The sequence below is a fragment of the Sciurus carolinensis genome, chromosome 13, assembly GCF_902686445.1.
Source record: "Sciurus carolinensis chromosome 13, mSciCar1.2, whole genome shotgun sequence".
NCBI lineage: Eukaryota > Metazoa > Chordata > Mammalia > Rodentia > Sciuridae > Sciurus > Sciurus carolinensis.
The window spans coordinates 86,363,400-86,384,280 of NC_062225.1; the positions used below are offsets into that span (position 1 = coordinate 86,363,400).

General features: G+C 53.4%; 1 protein-coding gene across 5 annotated transcripts in view; it reads right to left on the minus strand.

Moving 5' to 3' along the window:
• Lpin1 (lipin 1) overlaps nucleotides 1-20,881 on the minus strand; it is a 112,283-nt gene that overhangs the window by 5,365 nt on the left and 86,037 nt on the right. For all 5 annotated transcript variants that reach the window (XM_047522358.1, XM_047522357.1, XM_047522356.1 and 2 more), the window contains 6 exons: nucleotides 19,899-19,978; nucleotides 15,080-15,206; nucleotides 13,590-13,738; nucleotides 13,046-13,132; nucleotides 5,418-5,570; nucleotides 657-771 (listed from right to left, as the gene is read on the minus strand). In XM_047522358.1, coding sequence (XP_047378314.1) covers nucleotides 657-771; nucleotides 5,418-5,570; nucleotides 13,046-13,132; nucleotides 13,590-13,738; nucleotides 15,080-15,206; nucleotides 19,899-19,978 — 711 coding nt within the window. The remainder of the gene's footprint in view (nucleotides 1-656; nucleotides 772-5,417; nucleotides 5,571-13,045; nucleotides 13,133-13,589; nucleotides 13,739-15,079; nucleotides 15,207-19,898; nucleotides 19,979-20,881) is intronic.

Below are 20,881 nucleotides of genomic sequence, written 5' to 3' on the forward strand. Positions count from 1 at the left end.
CACCTGCAGGGGTGGGGCACCAGCCAGCTTTCCTCCTGAGTCGTGGTTCCCTCTTGTGTTCAGGAACCAAGTTGGAGAGTAAGGGACTTCCCACGCCTCCCGCAATCCTGACGCTCTGGGGTTTCTCTCTGACCCACTTTCCTGTTGCAGGAAAATCCGTCAGGATGTTTAAGAGTAGGTGAATTTTCTGGTTTAGCAGTTAGCACTGTATCTGCTGTATTCCCCAGAATTCTGAACCTTCCACTGAACTTGGGCCATACACACACAACCTCAAAGCATGTCCTCTACCTATAAGTCTGTCCGCACCACACCCTTAAACACTACACCCTTAAGGCTCAGGATGTGAACTTCCCCACCCTTCTGTGAGAAAGGATCTAATGCTATGAAATGCCCTTGCTTTACCAACTGAAGAAGTGATGTGGAATTTCAAGTTTATAGTCCCACATCTCAAGGTCAAACCCACCAGCCAACCTTCACAGAAAGCTGGAGGCCACAAGTCACATGATTTCAAATCTTTTGCCTCGAATTGCGGCCATTTGCCAGGCTATGTCTCATAGGATGAGGGCTGGCTTTACTTGAGGTTCGGGCCAGGGCTCTCTGGTGACCGCTGCCAGGGGAGCAACATCCAGAGATCTAGGGACCCAACCCGTACTCACAGCCGGCCGGTTTCCAAAAGCAGCGTAAAAGGGTTCCGTATTTGGGAAAAACAGGTTTTTGATGTCTGTCAAGCACTGGACTTTAAACTTTTCTGGCTTCTTTTCAATCACTTCTCTGTTAAAACAAACAAGTAAATAACAGATCAGCAGGAGAATAACTTCATTAGCCCTAAGCTACTTCCAAGCTGCGAAGTCAGTGAAGCCAACCCAGGAGAGTACCAGGGGCCACCTGCCGGTCCTGCACAGGGACGGCGCCTGGGGGAAGGAGGGCTTCCAGCACAGTCAAGGGGCAGGGACTCAGGGTCTACTGAGGGGAGCACTCCATACCCACTTCATGAGGCGGGTACAGCCTCGAACACAGAACCTGGGGAAAATTCTGAGCTACTGGTAGGCCAACCTAGTCCAGCGCTAAGGGCAAAGACGCACAAAACCAGCAAAATCCACAGGCTGGGCTCATTCCAGGAATGCAAGAGCAACATAAAATGACACCACACATCATCGGATTGATAATGTCTGACTCAAAAAGGGCAATTATACAATTCAACATCAAATCAGAATGAAAGTCACCGCAGTTCAGGGCTGCACCCTCAAGTCCCACCAGAGCAGTGACATAAAAAAAACAAAGGCAGCAAGGGTTAGAAAGGATGTGTTCTTATGCACAAAAAGCCACCACCTACACTTTTATAAAATCCAGATGAATTATTAGAATTACCAAGTCAACGTACAAAGAAAAAAAAAATCAATGCATTTCCATGTATCAGAAACAGGTAGGAAATGTAATTGTGTAAACAGCATTTAAAATAGAATCTTAAAACATCAAATAGAATCTTAAAACATCAAACCTGACAGATGTGACAGACTTTTCTAGCTAAAGTTATCACACTACTGAAATACATTAAGAGAAGGCCTACGTAAATGAAGAAATAGATTATATTCTTGGAATTGGAAGACTCAATATTGCACTGAGATATTAATCCTCCCTAAACTGACCTACAGTCATTGCAATTTCAATCAAAGTTATCAAAGATTTTTGCCAGCTCTTATATTCTAAAAGCCACACAGCAGAGGAAAGCCGGGACACCCCTGCTGGTGGGAGGGTGAGAGGCCTACGAAGCTCTGGGGGCCGAGACACTGTAGTACCAGGTCCACGTGTCCAGCCCCGTGCCAAGGGAACAAAGCAGAGCCCAGAAACAACCACGCATTCATGGACTCTTGGCTTATGGCCAGAAAAGCACCCCAGAACAGCAGGGAAGGGCATCTGCTTTCAGTACATGGTGGCAGGACAAACGACGATCCACAGAAGGGGTCTCCACATCCTGCTATCCACATAAACCAGTTCCTAGCAGACACAGATCTAAATGAGAACAGCACGCCTGTCCACATGCAGGAGACTCTCAGTGCTCACAGGCCTGAGCCCCAGAGCCAACGACACACGCAGCTCCACGCAACGACCAACTTCTGCTCATTAAGAGCAATACACTGAAAAGGAGACGGCGCACTCGCAGCAAATGCTGCCTATACAGAATACTCACCACGCTCTCCCGAAGCAGAAAGAAGGCGTGGGAAGGCCTGGACAGGCATTCGGAGGACAGGCCCAAAGGGCCAGTAAGCCAGAAGAGAGAGGTGTTTTATACCCACGGCATGAATGCGAAAGTCTGCCTGAGACCCGGCACTCGTGCCCCAGGGGACGCACACAAGAACACTGCTGTCAACAGCAAATGGCTAGAAATCGACTCCAGTGTCCACCGACAGCACAGTGGACAAACACGCGAGGGCCACGCAAGCGGAGACTGCGCAGAAGTAAACGGGCAAAGCGCAGCTCTGCTCGCAATCCTGGAGCCTCACCAAGCAGAAAACGTGAAAAGACGTGTTCCAAGAGAAAACGGAATTCCACTCATATAAAACCCACAAACACACACAGGTAAATACACTGCTCAGGGTCACCAACATGTGAGGAGGTTAGTAGGACCACGGGGAATGTCCACCAGAACTCGGGGAGCAGGCGCTACGGAGGGGGAGCCTCTGGACCACTGCGGGACGGCACGCCTCCTGTGGCTGCCACTCAAGTGGACGAGCTGCCCTGTGCTCACCATCTGATCTTCCTCTGTGTCCTGCAGATAATGTAGCATCTCCTTGTGTAGCTACTGAAAAACGTGACTCAGGGATGACAACAATGACGACAAGGACGACCACGGGGCCCAGACGAAGCATGGGAAGCCCCAGGCTGGTCCTGGCTCTGCGCAGGTCCCGGGCCATGGTCCTGCTGGGCACTGAGTGAGGGCCTTGCTCTCTACAGCCCAGGACCCTGGCGTGCAGACGCCCAGTGGCTGTCCACACTTCAGGACCCTGTGGGTACACACGTGAGTAACCACGTGATTCTCTCCTTCCCACTCACGTGCAGCAGCTTGGGGGGACTGGTGCTCAGCAGGGAGACACTGTGGCCCCAGGCCCCTCAGCTGGACAGTGCGGGACACCAGGGAGCCCTGTGTGACCACAGGGGAGCCCACAAGCTCCACGGTGCATCCCATCTCTGCCTGAATCTGCAAATAGTGACGGGTCACTCACCACACGGGAGAGCTGACTTTATTCTGAAACACAGTGTCAACGTCCTAGTCTCACAACTCAGAACGACCTCTTCCCCAGAGACAGAGGCCAGCTTCCACTGCTGCCCAACTCCAGAAATTCAACTCTGCCCGTAATCCAGAGTCACATGAACCAGCCAGGGTTAACATGCGCACCCGCCTCGGAGCCGGGAGCCTGGAGCTGCGCTGCAGGATGTGCTGATGGGAGTTTATGACAATGAGCTGCGCAGCTGTCTCCCCACAGGACAGGCTCGGTCAGGGAACAACCATGTGCCTCCACTCCAGTTTTTATCTTAATGGGAGCAAATGGATGGGAGTGTGAAATAAACCAAAAGGCAGACCTCCACTCCCAACTTCTTTTTGTAGTTATAGTAAGGACAGATGCTTTTGTTTTGTTTATTTTTATTGGTGCTGAGGATGGAACCCAGTGCCTCACACAGGCTGGGCAAGTGCTCTGTCACTGAGCCACAGTCCCAGCCCCCAAATCCTTTTTCAGTGTTTCCTAGAATCGCAGCACAGAGCTGGAAAGGCCCCCTGGGAGCACCTAAGCCAAGCTGCTCACTGGCCTCTGGAAGGCGGGTGCCTCTGGCCACACCGCAGTCTACCAGGTGCCTGGTGGCTCTGTCCCCCTGGCAGCCCCCTCTGCCCTGCCCTGGCGGGAGCCTACCCCTGCAGACTGCGTCACGCAGGTCCCCCGCCACCCGCACCCTCCTCCACCTCTTCTTCTTCATCCAGTTTAAAGCCGAGCAGTGCCGTCAGGATGGAAGCAACTAGACCGAACGGTGCTGAGGACGGTCATCTGTGCTCCTGGCAGGCTCCCCACCCGTTCTAGGAAATCTGCAGGACAGCTGACATGGAACGGCTTTGGCTGCGGTGCAGGGCTGGGTGTTGGCTACCTGCCACCCGGGCACTTCCACCTCCCAGAACACCATGCAAACCGTGAGATGTGAGAGTTTTAGAATAACTCCCCACGGGCAAATAATACATCTCACCCAAAGATATGTACATAAGGTCATGAGAAAGATCAGTTTAACGTCAGCAGCAGGATGTCGGGTAATATGTCCACTCTCCCCTCTGCCCAGCACGGCCTTGGTGCTCAGCATATGCTAATGAGCAGCCAGTCGCAAGCTGTCAATATAGCTCAGTGGCACAATTTCAGTAAAGCCTCTGGATTTCATTGGGTGCTACGCTGTCATGATAACTCATAGGACTTGAAACACGTGGTTTTGCCTGAATTTTCTCCCCAAGAATAAGCAAGAATAAGTGAGCTTCAATTTGAGACCTTTTACTGTGGGGAAAAAATTAACTGCTCACACACAAAAGCAAAGCTGTGAAGGAAAAGATGTCTACTGAGAAACACTCAAGTCAGCTTGGCATCTGGGGCCCATCTAGATTTTTCCATGGTTCAGTGGTTAGCAGCCTGAGCAGTTAATCTGCTGCTCTAACTGGGGCAGAATCATGCCAAAGCCTTTCACTGGTCTTTAAGACCAAGGACATGACACCTTGAGTTAGCCTTCAGCAGAGACCAACGACCTGACCCAAATGGAACACAACAGGTGATGCTTCAAGGGGAGTTGGGGAAGCCACAGTGGGCACCCCGACTACAAGGAGTGCAGTATCCCCACTCCTTCCACAGCCAGAGGTGACCGGCTGCCTTGAATATGGCCAGGAAGAGAAGAGGAGGGCAATCTGAAATTGGCTAGTGGTCTCTTAGAGGGTAACTATAAGAAGCAGTACGTCTAGAAGTCCAAGAGGGATCAGCATGTGTCCTGAGGGTCCAAGGTCAGGTGGATAGGGCAGCTGGTAGGAGGGACACGTCACCCCAACAAGGTTCCCAGTGAGAGGAGATGCAAGTTGATTCCCCATGGCCACGAAGACTCAGCCTGACCACTCAGGGAGGGAGAGGGAGAGCCACCCCAAACAGAGCAGCATGTGGACAGGACTGTCTGGACAGTAGAGAGATTTAGAAACGAGACACAGGGGTCGAGGGGCAGGTCACAAAGAACCACCCCATGCAAGCTACTGACTGGACTTCACCCAGAGCCATGTGAGCCCAAGGAACTGCATGCCCATGATCTCCCGGGTGCCCCATGGAGCACAGGCATTGGTTGGAGGGGACCGAGTGAGAGGCTATTTATCTTGCAAAACTTCCAGGGTGGAAGAGAGGGAGTGGCAGTACCTGTGCAAGGCGGAGAAGAGGCTGCTGGGGCTGAGCAGCAGCGGCCCCTGCGGCAGCACAGTGCCCCTCTCGTTGACCCAGTGCAGGTAGCCCCGCGTCATGTCGGCCATCCCGATGGCGCGTGCAGAACAGTAGAGGAACTTATACCCATTTCTGAAAGAGAAGAAGCACCCACGCTCGATGGCAATTCCAGAGGGAACTTTCTGGCACTCCCACACACTCTGTTTTGTGAAGAATGGCTTCGGTGCAAGTTCCCACATGAGAAAGTCCATGTTCGACAGGTTGGTCCGCGTTCTGTGAAACCTTATTTTCAATGGAGAAATGAACCCAAATGCTTTCGCTGTAACTTACCAAGCTTGATCACATTCCCCATGTGATTTAATCCACTTGAAGAGCATGCTTAGGTGGGTATTTCCCCCTGGCTTTACTGCTACAGAGCCGGAAGTTCAGAGGGACCAAACCGGCCAGCATTCCTGCACCGTGTCCTGCACCGTGTCCTGCACCCTGTCCTGCTCCAGCGAGGGCCCACTCGCTGCGCCAGGTCCAGGGCAGTCACCTGCCCACGCACGGCCCTACTCCAGCCCTGAGCTCCCCGCACACCGTCAAACGCCCCCGTCTACAGGCTCAGTCCCACCAGCATGCGATGCTCTCATCCCCAGACACACCAGCCACCACGCCCAGGTCCTCCTGGGCCCGCAGGCTCTCTCCAGCTAAGACCCCTCTCCTCTTCCCTTTGGGGCAAAATTCTTTACAAGAGCTGAACCCAGGCCCTGACTCACTTCCTCACTCCACTCCTCTCCTCTCCGCCATCTGCTTCCAATGCAGGCTCTCCTTCCCTCCCCACTGGCTTTGCCAGGTCACCTATGAGGCCACCTTGCCAAATGCAAGCAATGACTCTCAATTCTTATGGGAAGAGACTTCCCAGGAGCCTCTGCCAGGTGCTTAGTCTGTCCTCGAGCACCTTGGCCACTTGGCTTCCAGGACTTCGGTCACCCAGCTGTACCATGTCCTCTACCCAGCCTGCAGATGCACAGTCCCGAGGGCCCGGGACTCCTGTCTCCTCCCTCCCCAGAGCCCTGGTGCTGTGTCTGAAGCAGCACCAGACAGTTCTCTGTGAAGCACAGCTGACTGCTATAGTTGGACACCACTGTTTTCAACTCTTAAAAATTTAATCTCCATAATAAAATGTGCTAAAAGCACAAAATATATACCAGGTTTTGAAGTCTCACTATAAAAGCAGGGAGAGTAAGATGCAGCGTATTAATAATTTTCATACTAATTCCATGTCTAAATGATAATCAGTTTGAATATATTGCATTAAATAAAATATTTATGAAGAATTTTTGAAACATCACCTATACATCGCCATCTCTCAAATTCACATCCCTAGTTCAGCCCCTCTGAAGCTCCAGGGCAGTTTTAAAAATGCAAGCAGCATGCTACTTACCAGACACACAGCGGCATCTCAAAGGTGGCTGTCCTCACACACGCACCCAGTGACCCTCCCAGGTCGTCCCTGCTGTGGCAAGGCCTCCTCATCGACCAGGTGAGGCCCACACCTCAGAGGCCTCCCCCGCCCCCCTCTCCTCACCCCGCCCCACCCCCGTACCCAACACCCACCCCAAGCCACGCCCAGCCCCACCCCAGGACCGCACCCGTCCCCACCACCACGGCCTCTCGGCCCCACAGCTGCCCTGGTCTTGCTTCTCTTAAGGCTTCCCGTGGGACTCTGTGAAAACGCGAAATTCAGTCTGCTGGCGCTAACGACCTCCCAGGCTTTGCCACCTCTCAGAGGTAACCCTAACTCTCAACCACGGCCCAGGGGCCAACAGAACCTGCATCTCCCTCCAGCCCCACCTGCCCCGCCACACTCACCTCTGCTGGCACAGGCCCATGCCGGGCCTTCTGCCTGGAACACAGTCCCCAGCTTCAGGACCAGCGTGCACCCTCACCTCACCCAGGCCTGTCCCACCTCCCAGGGGCCCTCGACCCCGGTGATGAACCCGCCTCACCCAACTGGCCCCCAGACCGCAGTCCTGCCTCATTGCTCCTGGTATCCCTTGTCATCGTCCCTCTTCTGACTCTCTCTCTCCTTAATCCACAAGCCCCAGGAAGACAGGGACCCTCTCGCCCCTGCTGTGACTGCAGAGACAATGCGGAGCTCGGGGTGCCCAGTAGGTGGGTACAGGCCACCCGCTCCTGTCCAACTCACTGATGTGCGGGAACTTGCCAGGATGGCCAGGGCCGGGTCTGGAGAAGTGCTCCACAATATGTTCTTAAACAAGATGCAGGGACATTTCAAGACAAAAGGAGAGCGTGTGCAGAACAGAGGGCACCTCAAAGCCAAGTGGGCTTTTGAATCGAGCATCTTTGTACTTTGGTTTCTAACACAAGCGATCTTTTAAAATGATCACCAATTCTGTGTACAGCTCTTCATATCGAAGTCCTAAAGCTGCCCCTGCAGGAGTCTGAGATGCTGATTTCATTCAAAACTTGATTTTCAACAAATGCATCTCAGAGTCAGAGCCGCCACCACCCAGCACCACCTCTGCTTCAAAGGCCATTACCAAACTGAGCAGAAAACCAGCTCGAGGACATCCTCATGAGAAAAGACTGACGGTGGCACCCAGGATTTCCCTTCCAGAGCCATTTCCAGCCCCAAGGGAAGTCGTCCGAGCTGCCGGCAAGCGCACCATCAAACGCTCTGGCCCCCAGGTCTGGATGGTGCCCTTCAGAGTAAGACCCACACTCAGAAGGGCAGCCATGGCGGGACACGGCCCTCAGCCACGAGGCTCTTGCCACCCTCCAGCACGCTCGCCGAGCCTCCAGGCGGCCCTGCCCTGCAGGAGCAGAGACTGGCAGGGAACCAAAGTTGAAGAAAAGGGGTGGGTGACAAAGCAGAGTAGGGCCCGGGGCAGGAATTTCTCCAATAGTCTCAGGAACAGGACGTGGGGAAACACCAGAGCAAAGTAAGAGAAAGTGATCCAGTCCAGGTGGGTAAAAGGGTTTCTCCTGTCCCAACCTCAATCTTCTGACCCACAGAGAGCTCGGCAGTCTCAAGTCTACACCAGGAGGGCCTTCCAGGACCAGCCTCCAGACTGAAGCCCCCAACCCTGGGTCAACTGGGGCCCCTGCGGTGCTGCAGTGGGGGGTACTCTGCTGCACCCCCGACCTCAGGGACCCTGTGGCCTCATGTGCAGGCTGAGGAGGGATAAACCCCTGCCCCTTAAGGAGGATGCTACATCAAACCCACTGGTCTTGTCCTGGTGCCCACTCCTTCCCTGTTTCCCTTGTCACCCACCCTCCCTAGGCACGAGGCCACTGTGCACCGGCTCATCTGCCACCTCCACTCTCGTCCTACGTCCACTTATGATGACCTGTCATCTCCTTCGAAATTCCGCTGCCACCCTCTCACTGCAGCTTCCTGTGGTACCTCCGGTCAATCGGAATCAGTCTCCCCTTCGTGGTGTCCTTCTCGAACAGCATCTCCGGGCACTGACCACTCACTGCCTCCGACAAGGAGCTCTGGATGTCCCCCCATCGTGGGCTCCTGGAAGGAGAGGCTGCTCCACGTCCCTGCAGCCCCACAGCAGCCCCAGTTCACAGCAGGTATACCATCCAGAGCCCCGCAGGGCGGTCCCCAGCGCAGGCAGGCGCAATCCAGCTAAGAGCCTCCAAGTTTGGGCCCAGGCTTGGTTTGAAAAAGCGCCCCTCAGCTGCAGCCCACGCTGGCGCGCAGGTCAGCAGCACAACAGCAACAGGGCACATGGCGGAGGGCAACCGCCCGGGGGTCTTCTAGCCTGACCTCCTCGTTTGAGGGGAGGGAGCCCAAGCTCAGAGCCGAGTGCATGCTAGGTTTCAGGGTCATGGTTGTCGCTGCGGGAATCCAGCCCTGCTGACTCCCGGCCAGACCTGCATCTGCCCACCACCCTCTCCTGCTGGCAGAGAGTAATGACTGCAGTGAACTACGAGCTGAGGTGAGAGAGGTAACTGCTGTGGACAGGAGACAACGAAGAAGGCCCTAATGAGTCTGCTAACGACTGTTCCCCTTTCAGTACACTGGCTTGAGATGGCATGGCCATAAGTCACAAACCCATTTGCCCATGGAAACACAGTAAGAGTTCATTCTCGCTGAGTCAGAGAGACACTGATTCCAGGTTACGTGAATATAAAAATACATATCAAATAAGGTAGAAAATTAGAGCAATCATTATTCAAATTTAGGCTCCCAGAAACCCATTAGCTCAATGATCTAGATATTTTAGGAATAGTCCTTCTTCATGTTCCTTCTTATTATTGAACGTATTTGAATCTGAAGGAGCTTCATTTATCTTCCATTTATATTTTCTTTAGTTCTTTTTCAATACTAACTAAGCAAGCTTTATAACCCTCCTATGAGCAGGATGATAATCAGTCTCACAGATAATTCCTCAGGGGCTACCCGTATTTAAACAAGTAATTAAACTCAGCTAAAAATAGATAAGTCTTCCTTATTTTCGGTTACTTCTAGGCAAGTGGCTCACTATAAGACTGGTTTCTTCATTAGGCAATTACTGCAGTGAATGAAATTTAAGTGGTACCCACATTCAAGGGCAGCAATGTCAAGAAAGAGTAGAGAGTCCAAAAATCCTACATTAAATGGCACCCTTTTCCTGGTACTCCAGCAGGCTGAACATTTCTCTAAGTCTTTGTCTGGGTAACACAATAAAATCTCAAAAGACTGGCCTAGCCTAATTAGAAGAGAGACATGAGCCCTGGTCAGTGCTCCGTCCTGACTCTATTCCCCGCTGTGGCTGATTAGGGCCTGTGTGGGTCTGGCCTGTGATACCGCCTGGATGGCAGCCCACTGCAGCTGATGGTCAGCTCCAGAAGCCTCACACTGTGGCTGGCCTGGTGCCCCACGATGGGGACGTGGCCAGCCATCCAGGCCCATGCCCTTGGACAGCAGGCAAGAGCTGTGAAGCCAGGGAAGGTGGGAGATCACAGCCGCCCAGGGCCACGGACTCTGGCCTGTGGCATTAGAGACAGACAGTAAAGGCTGAAAAGTAGGCTGAGAGGCAAAAATCAGAGGTAAAGATGTGCCAAGCAGAGGCCACTGCAAAAGCAAAGGTCGGAGACAGAAAGGAGCAGAGTCAGGAACACAGCAAGATCAGAGCACCAAGGACCATGAGCAGCAGAGGAGGAGCGAGCGTGAGGCTGGGAACCCGCTGGGAAACAGGAGGCTGAGCCACCCAGGAACTGGCGCTTCATCCGGGAGGCGCTGGTGTGGTGCCCTGCAGGCCCGCGTGCTGCCCTGGGAGCCCTGAGCATCACCGCCAATCCCTCAGCCTAACTGTCCTCGGTGCCACACACCAAACTCAACCAGCACACAGACGTCAGACCGCACAGCACAGGACACTCCAGCCTCTCGACCCAGATGACGACTAAGAAGAATCTGCAGTTTCCTCAGAGCCCAACCAACAGACTTCACTCTCCAAAACCCTCAAAGGAAAGAACGATCCAGTATCTTTGATGAGTCACAAGACTTCATGTTTCAAGATGTCACATCGGGAAAATCCAAGAAAGGCACAAGTCAAGGCCAAAAAGGAAAAAAAAAAAAAAAAAAAGTAGAAAGAAAAGAAATATGGGCTCTTTTTAACGTCTCTATCAGAACGGAAATAGATGTATGCTCTAAGAGTCAAAATGAATCAGGCTATGGAATACTCAGTACCCGGACCCATGAGGGCATCTTTCCTTGAACCAAAGTGTCACACCTGTCGCAGCAGCTGATGGGCAGATGAAGCCTGAGGAAAAGGCCAGCCGTGGGGAAGCCGTGGGGAGGGGTACACACCCCATCCATAAGAGCGCGGGCCTTCGTGGAAGGCAACCTGGCAGCGGCTTCAGGTCTGCAAAGGTGCACGTCATCCACCCAGCTCTGCCTTACGGCAGGACCTCACTGAGGGTGTCTCCTTTACTCATTTCTACACACGTTATAAGCAGGATACGTGAATACTACAGCATCACTGTTGGAAATGGTAAAAAAAAAAAAAAAAAAGGACACCACATGCTCATCAATACGGTACGAGTTAAATAAAGCATGGTATGTTCATAACAGAATTTTGAGAAGCAGCAAAAAAGAGTAAGGTAAACCTCACATGCAACAAAACCAAAGACATGACATACAATTAAACAAGGTGAGGACATAGGGAGGAGAATGGATTTCCTTTCTTTCTTTCTTTCTAAGTATAACAGCACGACAGAACTGGCTGTCCACAGTACTTCTGGGAACAGATTCACTCAGGGGTAGGGCAGGGAGGAGGCAGCTATGACCTTTACCTTGGAACTTTAAATTTCTGGACCCTTGACCTCTAAAAATCTTTAAGCATGTTTTACTCTTGTGATTTTTAAAAGATGAAATCTAGGAAGGGTCAAGCCACTGGGCTGAGCATCTAAGAGGAGACCAGAGCCTTGCAATCCACCACAACACAAGGTCCTCTTCTCTACCGCAGGGTCACAAGGTCCAGAGTCAGTGACTGACTGGTGCATGATGACCCTGGCCACCCGCCACTGACCAGGCACTAACAGGCACTCCACAAATGTTGCATATGGAAGAATATGAGGCAGGGAAGACTATTTCATTCATCTGTGCACAGAGTTCCAGAAGCTGCTCTGGCCAGCTCCACAGCCCCCGCTCCTCATCACTGCCCACGTGGCCCAGAGGTGAGCATATCAGGTTGGGAGTCCAGGCCTGAGACACCCATCCGGACACTCACTAAGCATGTGACAGAAGATGGGTCGCTTCTGACTCAGACACACCTCCAGCATTCAGTAGATGGAGAACAGGTGACAATGGAGGAAGAGTCCCACTCATGCTGGGAACTCGAGTCCACAGAAAGTTAGAGAAAGTGTAACGACAGGGATCAGAGGTGTGGTCCCAGCAGCCAGCCTGGCGGGTGGAGGATCACTGAAGGGCTCCAACCCCCGGAGTAGGAACCATGGCCTCGGAGCCAGGTAATCAGGGTTTGGATGAATCCTGCCCATTGGCAGCTACGGGATTTGGACAAATTATTTGAACTTTTCAAGTTAATTTCCCTTATACTAACACAGAAATGATGTCCCTTGCTTTTTAGATCAAGTGTAGATCAAGATCAAGTGAAGCGGCACGTGTGCCCCACGCAATGGTAGTTTGAGAACCAGTCCCCACTTGACATCCCAGGTGCGGGCCCCACAGTGACACTGGCCATCCCACTCACTGCGCACTCTGCAGACCAGGTGGAAAGGAGCGCACGGGCAGCTGGCTTCGGGACCAGCACAACTAAACTTTGCCTGGAGTCTGCAACTTTTTAGCCCAGAGGTAATCACTTGGCACGTAGAAGTCCACCATTTCTTCATCTGGTTACTTTTGACCTGCCCTGGTGTGAACCCATTCCCAGACCCTCTGCTAACACTGCCACCTTCTCCCTCCTAGCAATTTCTGACTCACCTGTCCTTCTTTCCTTGCTTCTCAGTCCTGACGTCAAGTTTGGAGTTGTCGGATTCCCTGTGCACTCAGAATTCCCCACCCCTACCCCCCACCCCCGCTGGCCCTTCTCGGGTTAGGTCCCCCATCTGCGTGCACAGGACATGGGACACAAGCACTCTGCACTTACTGGCTCACTTTATGGTATAGCTTCGCAATGCCCTGGTGGGTCCAATCCTTCCCGAGTGTGGGCAGAATGTGGCCAAGGGTATCTGATCTAAATAAAAACAGAAATGAGACAAATAACAAGGTAAGTGCAAGGGAATTAAAAAAAAAAAAAAAAAAACCTATTCAAATTCAACGTAACATCCGCACCTCATTAAAAATATGAACAAAACCCAAGACATTGTGGATACAAAGCCCAAGACCCAAGCAATCGAGTGAGCCTGGGCAGGGAGCGGTGTGGCAGCCACAGGAGGGCACCTTCAGTCTGATCACAGGCCAAGAGCTGGGTTTGCTAAACCCAAGTGAAGAGGCACTGAGCATCCCACACAGGCCTTCTCCAGAAGCATCCAGGTCAGCAACCACGTCAGAAGACAACACTCCACGGGAACAATCCCCAGGCCCCACGGACGGCTGCTGAGGCCCAGGAGTGAACTCTAAGTCCCACCACTGCCCGAGGAGGAGCACAAAGGCCATCGTGAGACCCGGCTCCCACCCTGAAGCCGTCCTACCTCGTGATGGTGCCGTCAATATCAGAAATGACGACTTTATCATCCCAGTTCCACAGATAGATGGTGCCTTCACAGCGGCAGGTGCCTTGATACTGCGTGGTGACACTGAAAACCACGTCATTGGGGCCATTTTTCAACTTCAAGCTTTTCTGAAAAATACAAATAATTTCGTCTGCTTGAGAGAAGGCCCAGGGTGAGGGACATGGACCTCTGTCCGGGAGAAGGAAGCCCAAGGGCTGAAAAGCAATCGCGGCCCTGGCCACCGTGCCGTCCTCTCCCGCTGCCTCTGGCTCTGTCTTTCTGGAACTGGACAGGCAACCTAAACCTCAGCTCTCCCGGGGCAGCTTCCCCCACTGGCTGCAAAGCATCCTGCTTCCGAGGGCAATGCTGACTCCACCCCGTATTTCTGGAAGAGAATGGCGAGGCAGGGCTAAGCCACCCGCCTCCAGGCCTGGCAGAATACATTGCAGCTTCAGGAGAGAAATGTGAAGGTTGGATTGCGGAGACTCAAGTCTGACCCGAGTATGAAATATGTTTCCCCAAATAACCATGTTTTAATGCAATTAAAAACATGTTTTTAATGATTATTATACTGACACAAAGTGGAAAAGAAGGCTCAGTTATCAGTCATTATCAGTCAAAAGAATATAGTGTAGAGCTAAAGAAATCATAATGCATTCGGAAAGCAAAATTACCTTTTGGGTGTTCTGAGTCTCTTTGCTGGGATGCTCTGGTGCACGCTAGCTGGCTGCACAGACCCACAGGGCTGACTTCAGGTGTCCCTGGATGCTGGCAGGGGCCTATGTCACACAATGACTCACAGGCCACAGGACCCCACCCTTGGCTAAAGTGGGTAACCGTGTCTGTCTGTTATCTTTTCCAATTAAATACCACAACTAAGACTGTTTACAACTAAGTCAAATGCAATAGACTTTATTTACAAATTAGCAGGGACATTTGCTCACTGACTGGTCATGGTTTGAAATAGGATCAAAGGAGAGAAGGGACCTGACTAAAGCTGGTCTACACACACACACACACACACACACACACACACTTTCTCACACCACAACCAGATGATGCCCTTGCTACCTGATGTCCTCTAATCCCATCATCCCTCCTTGATTTCCACCAATTTAAGAGATACATTTAAGTTAACAATCATCTCTCCTAAGCACGCCTGAGAGATCTTCAGAAGTCTGCCGGCCACTGATGACTTGGGATGAGTGAGCTCAATCAGGATGCCCTCTGCTGGGTCAGAAGGAAGGGCACTTGGGGCAAGTCCCGAGGGGGCTGCCTCAACAGGTGCTGGAGTCTGGGTGGAAACCTGCCAGAGGGCAGCAGGTGCACTGGGGCAGGAAGGGTGCCAGGAAGTAGAAGCAGGAACCCGAAAGTGGGAGGAGCATCCAGCCTTCACACACCCCAGAGTCCGCTCTGCCATGGCCCGCAAGGACCTCAAGACAGGGGCACACTAAGTCCACAAGACTCACCAGCTGCTCCGACGTGAGCCGGAGAGTCTTTTTGTAGCTGACATTAGACAAAAGAGGGAGGTGGCCCGCATTGGAAGGCTTGGCAGCCGCGTGCTCTTCATCACTGGAGGATGATTCATGCTTTATTCTGGAACACAGTGATGTAATCACCAATTAGAAAATGCATCTGGGCAGCCATTAAAAATGCATTAGCCCTGAGTCAATGACTCAGTCAACTGGGTCTCTCCTGAGAACTGTCTCCTGGGTGGTCATTTACCACGTGGTATTGGAGTTATCAATGAACCCTCGCTGCACCCCATTCACACAGCTCCTCCTCATTCTTGTGGGGACGCCTCTCCTCCTTCGACCTGCCTATTTTCTAGCTATCACCACTGTTATCACCACTACGTTTCCACTCTGATCAGCAGCGTCCCATCCCTCCTGACCTAGAGGACACCAACACTCTTCTGCCCCTCTTCTCTACCTGCCTGAGGGACAGGTCAAACCTAAGAGTCCAAACTGCTACAAGTTCAAACTCATCTGTTCTCTGTATCTGCCTCTCCAAACATATGATTCCACACAGGGCACTTGGGGACCTCCGAACAGGTGCCAGCGTAACAGGGAAGATGGCCCAGTTGTACCCCAGCAGGACCCCATCAGGCCACCACACCAGCTGCCGGAATCCACAGCCAACACCCCAACTCTTCCACACCCTCCTATTGAGGTGGAGGAGGGGGTCGGAGGAGCAGGGAGGGGATCAGTTTGTAGAAAGCAGATCAGCAATTTGCTGTTCCCTAGATTAAAATCCTGCTATGACATCATCTCAACCCAGTGACATCAGCTCTGCCTCCCAGGACCGCGATTTTTAAAAGCATCTTGACGCCACATGAAGTACGGAGAGGAATAGGCTGAGCACCCCCAGAGCAGGCCCCACCCACCCCTCCCACCCACACACGACTCCACACACAGAGCTCCACCCAGGCTCCACCAGGGGGCGCTGACTGCTTGTGCTGATGTCCCTCGACCTGCCGCCTCCGTCCTCACCCTGCATATTCATTCAAGAGGCAGTACCGGAGACCCAATGCCACCTGCCACCAGGAGACGTAAGGACGCTACCACACAGCAGTGCCCTCGCAGTGGGCAGACCTGGCTCTGCAGTCCCGAGTGAGCTGCCCCTCCCCAGGCACAGGCTCAGGAGAGGTCTGTGGGCTTCTGGTCATGGGCTGACCCTCCGCCACACTTGTCCACATCATCGGCATTGATGATGCAGCAAACCACCTGGCCCCTGTGCTCCCGGTCTGTGTCCAGCCCAGCGTAGCAGCCTGGGACACAGAGGACGCAGGCCAGCACCCTGCCTGGTCCACGGCAGGGCTGGGCCCACGTGGGTGGTGAGGGGAAATGGCACAGTGCTTAGAACCAGAGAGACCCAGGCCCGGAGCCCCCGCGTCTGAGGCTTAGCACCCTGGACAGACCATGTCTTTGCTTCCAGCCTTTCTTCCCCTAACCTTGAGATGCAGAGAGCACACCGCCTCCAGCCTACCAGAAACTGTAGGGCACAGGCAGGGAACCACCTGGAAAGAATCAGACTGAGACTTCAGCCCCAGGAGAGGCCTCACGGGGAGGATTCCTCTCCAGGCCTCAGTCAGCTCATCTGTAAAATGACACCCTTCACCAAAGTCCCATCCCTTCTAACTTCCCCAGATCCTGGGGACAAACTGGCTCTGCTCAGTCAGTAACCTGGAGGTTTTCCAGTGGGGTGGACTCAGTCCTGGAGCCAGCCAGGCCTAACAGACGCCCTGGTCAGCAGGAGGAGGACACGGCTATGGGCCCTCACTGAAAACGTGTATGTTCCAACCAAACAGTGTGGACTGAAATGAGAGCCAAATGTGAACGAAGCGCCTGGTGAAAACAGATTGACGTGTGCCTGCGCTGGAGAAGAGCGGCGGGCAGAGGAGCTGCGGCCTCCATCTGCTGCCTGCAAGAAGCCGCGACCATGCAGCGCACCACGCTGGAAGGAACGTGGAGAGGAAAGCAGGCCACAACCTCCGTGGACTGTGCAGCTGGCTGCCAGCACGGCGAGCCGGGGCCGCGGAGACGGCGGTTTATGGCTGTCGCCTTCCGGCCCTTGCCACCCCTCGCCACCCCTCGCCACCCCACCAGGAACAAAATGCCTCCCATTCAGAGCCCCCGCGCCCCTCCAGCAAAGCCTCATTAAACGCCACTCGCTTGTAGGGAGCCTGCGAGCAGCAGCAGGACAACGTGAGGGCTCCCATCGCCCGGGGGTGGCTGTGAACAGCCGCTACGTCACTCCTCACAGTGCACGTTCTTCAAATGGTGCTTTAATTATTTGTGTGGTGACAAGCTGTTTGCTCAATTATGGGACTTTGGGGACTGTTCTGTCAATCAAGTCTGTCAATTAGGAAAACATTTCAACGCCTTTTTTTTAAGTTATCTGCACGACTCCAACAGGGAGACTAAAAGCCTAAGACGCCAGTATAAAGGAAAAGCTCATATTTCTCAAGAGGACTTCGGAGTCTTACATTTCATGAAATCTCAATTCCATTGCACAAGAGTTAATTCCTCACTTTTCAGGTTTGATAAAGGAACATTTGACTGATTCAGAACCGTGAAAGGTCCAACTGCAGCTCCGTAAAGGGAGCAGCATCTCTTGTCAACAGATGAGCGTGACAGTGAGGAGGTCCGTCTCAGTTCTAGGAAACGACACAGATCTCCCAACCTGGGAAGAGTACCAAAGTGTCCTGCCGACCCTCCACCCTCTGCCTGCCCAGTGTCCTCCTAGGGTGGTCCACACCACGACCAGAAAGGGCAACAACCACAGTGGGGACAACAGCAGGGGCCTGTCAGTGGTTGTCCCCGTCGGTCCCTTCTAACTGACCTCCCTAAGCCTGGGCCCGTCTCCCCAGGTGGAAGGCTGGTGCACCTCAGGGTGGGTCCGGCCCACAGGAGAGCAGACACTGTGGACGCACACCCCCAGGCGACCTCGCCTGGCCCAGGGGCCTGTGCATCCTGGGTTACCTTGTCACGAAGCTATCGTGAACACTAAGTGAGGCGGGAAGAAGGCAGGTGCTGGGCTCCTGAGCCCCGAGTGGAAGCCAGGAAGGGAGAAGGCAGGGATCGGGGTCACTCTACCCGCCCCCCACAATGGAGATGCTGAGAGGTGGACTGATGTGGCAAAGACCACACAGAGGCTGACCGCACCCCGCTCCTCGTCCTGCTCTGTGCCACCTCTGGCATCTGCTCTTTAGAAACCGTTACAGGGACAGCAGACTCGTGAGAATTCCAGGAAACAGGGCATTGCTAGTGCAGCGGACCCTCTGGTTCAAGCCTAGCAGCTGAGTGTCTTTGCTTGTGTCCCCTCTTTGGGGGCCGCCACCTCCTGCGCTTCCTCCTCCAGTCCGGCTGGACTCCAACCCCCACTGGCGCCTTTGCTCAGATGTGAAGTACTGTGCCTGAGGCCACTATGCGGCAGGACCATGATTCCCAACAGATCAACCCGACTCCAAAGTCTGCTGTTTCTGCTAGAATCTGCCACTAAGAGGAATGAACGCCACTTGCTGAAGATCGGCTGGCCTCTCCCCTGGCTGCTGGACATGTCCCTTCTAAGGACAGTCATGCACTGCTGGGTTCTGCCTTCCAAGCTCACTCAGCCAAACTCAAGGTTCCTGGGAAAGTATCCAATCAGTGTGCTTAAGAGCCTGTCCCCAGGGAAAGAGCCAGAGCCAGAGGGTCAGAGGGACAACAGCAGCCCCAGCGTCCCCAGGCCTTCCACTAGGGCCTGGCTGGGTCACAGGAGGGCACAAGGCAGCAGGGTCCATGTGGAAACCAACACAAACAGCAAGTTTCCCTTCAAGAACGTCCCAGTCAGATGAGTACAGTCCCTGGACAGTCACATCCAGAAATGGCTGTCCCTGGTTCTGAGCACCCTCCCCAGCCTCCTCCATAGAGAACAAGGGATTAGCACATTACCTCCCTGTCACCGATGTGGCTTCCCACTTCCAACAAAGAATTCCAGAAAGAGAACAGTTTGAGACAAAGAGCTGTGGCCAGAAGTCAGAATTCAGAAATCCAAGCCTGCTTCTCCCGGAAACCAGCCCACAGGCGGGGGAAACCCATTCCCCAGCAGCATTCACCGCGGGCCAGCAGCACGGCGGGCGCTGGATGCGACACCTGCCGGCAACTTCTACCCATGAACAGGCAGCGTCCTGGGCTTCTCACACATGGGAGGCTGCAGAGGTGAAGTAATGAATACGAGACGCCACCGGCACGGACCCCTAAGTCCAGCATGTTGACGTGGTCACCACAGCCAGTGGACTGCCTCAGTCCCACAGAGCTCAGCCTGAAGACAAACGACCACCAACACCAACACTGATCGGTACCACGGAAACCTAATTCTTCTAAGTCAAGTTAACAGGCATCCATATCAACGGAGGCCCCGGCACATAGTTGGACTTTACAGAAAGGCAAGTTCCTTCAGAAGGGACCTTACTTTCCCATCACTGTGAATGCCATCGCTGCCGTCATCACCACCACATCGCCATGGGCACGTGGAGGACACCACCTGCCAGGGCCGTGAGCGACGCGCTGGTTGGCACCTCCTCTCAGGCTACAGGGACCTCACACACAGCAGTCAGCAGGAGCCCTGCTCCACCTCATGGACGGGACACCAATCTCGGCCATTGTCACCGAGTACACCACAGGCCAGAGCCGAAACCCAGGGGCGAGACTTGAGCTGCTGTGAGGCCTGTCGGCATCCAGGGGGCACCTGCGTGGACTGGGCCTGGGAAGAAGTGGCACCCCGAGGAGAGGATTCCCGCCGTACCTGGTGGTCACGCTGAGCTGCGACGGCTGCTCTCCAGTGCTGCGGCCCTTTCCCGCCAAGCACTGCTCGGGCTTGCTCTCCTGGAGAAGAAGAAAAGGAGGTCAAGGACACCAAGAAGGAGTCTTGCCCCGAAGCTCACGCTCTGCCACGGCTCTCCTCAGGACCAAGGCCCCAGGGGCCCTCCCAGCGGCACACGGCGCAGGGATGGCCCTGGGAGGCTCTGGCTGTGTTCGTTTGGGCAGGTCCCAGTTACTCCTTCGCTTAGAAATATATGATTAAGCTGAGAAATATTTTTGACAGAAATGAGTGTTATCCATAAGTGTTCATGGCACGAAACCAAACTCCATCATCACCGCAGCGCATGCAAATGCTTTTATCAAGGGCTGCTTGGATTCCTGTGGGTTTTCAAAATATTTTCTTAAAATTGCCAATAGAAATGCTTGAAAACATTTTCACACCATATTTTGCTTGGGGAAAATGTTGAGGCATCTCTCTCTCTCTCGGTACTGCAGCCTCAGTGGGAAATGTTCCTTGGTGCACTGGGGAGAGCCGTGGGTCTCTAAGAGAACGCCCAGCCCCAGGTGGTTTGCTTCTCTCACTATTTTCCTGGGGCAAGTCATCTACCCGCCCAGAGCTTCGATTCCCACCTGTGAACGGGTGAGGTGACTGATCCCCAGCACTGTAGCGAAGATGGAAGGAGATGCTGTATACCCAGCCCAAACCTGGTGGTGCGCAGCCACGTCAGAAGGGGCCAGGGAGACATGCAAGGGGACACAGTGACACCTCCTTATCTTGATCCTCTGACTAGGAGACAGGCTAACACTTCCACTGCAGCACTTTAATAAAGAAAATGAACAACACAAACACCCCCGCACGGTACCTGTTCCAACACACGACGCATACACGCTCACTTCAAATACTCTTTAATCTTTCATGAATACACAAAAACTGATATGACATACCCAAGTTATTTTTCTTTTGTT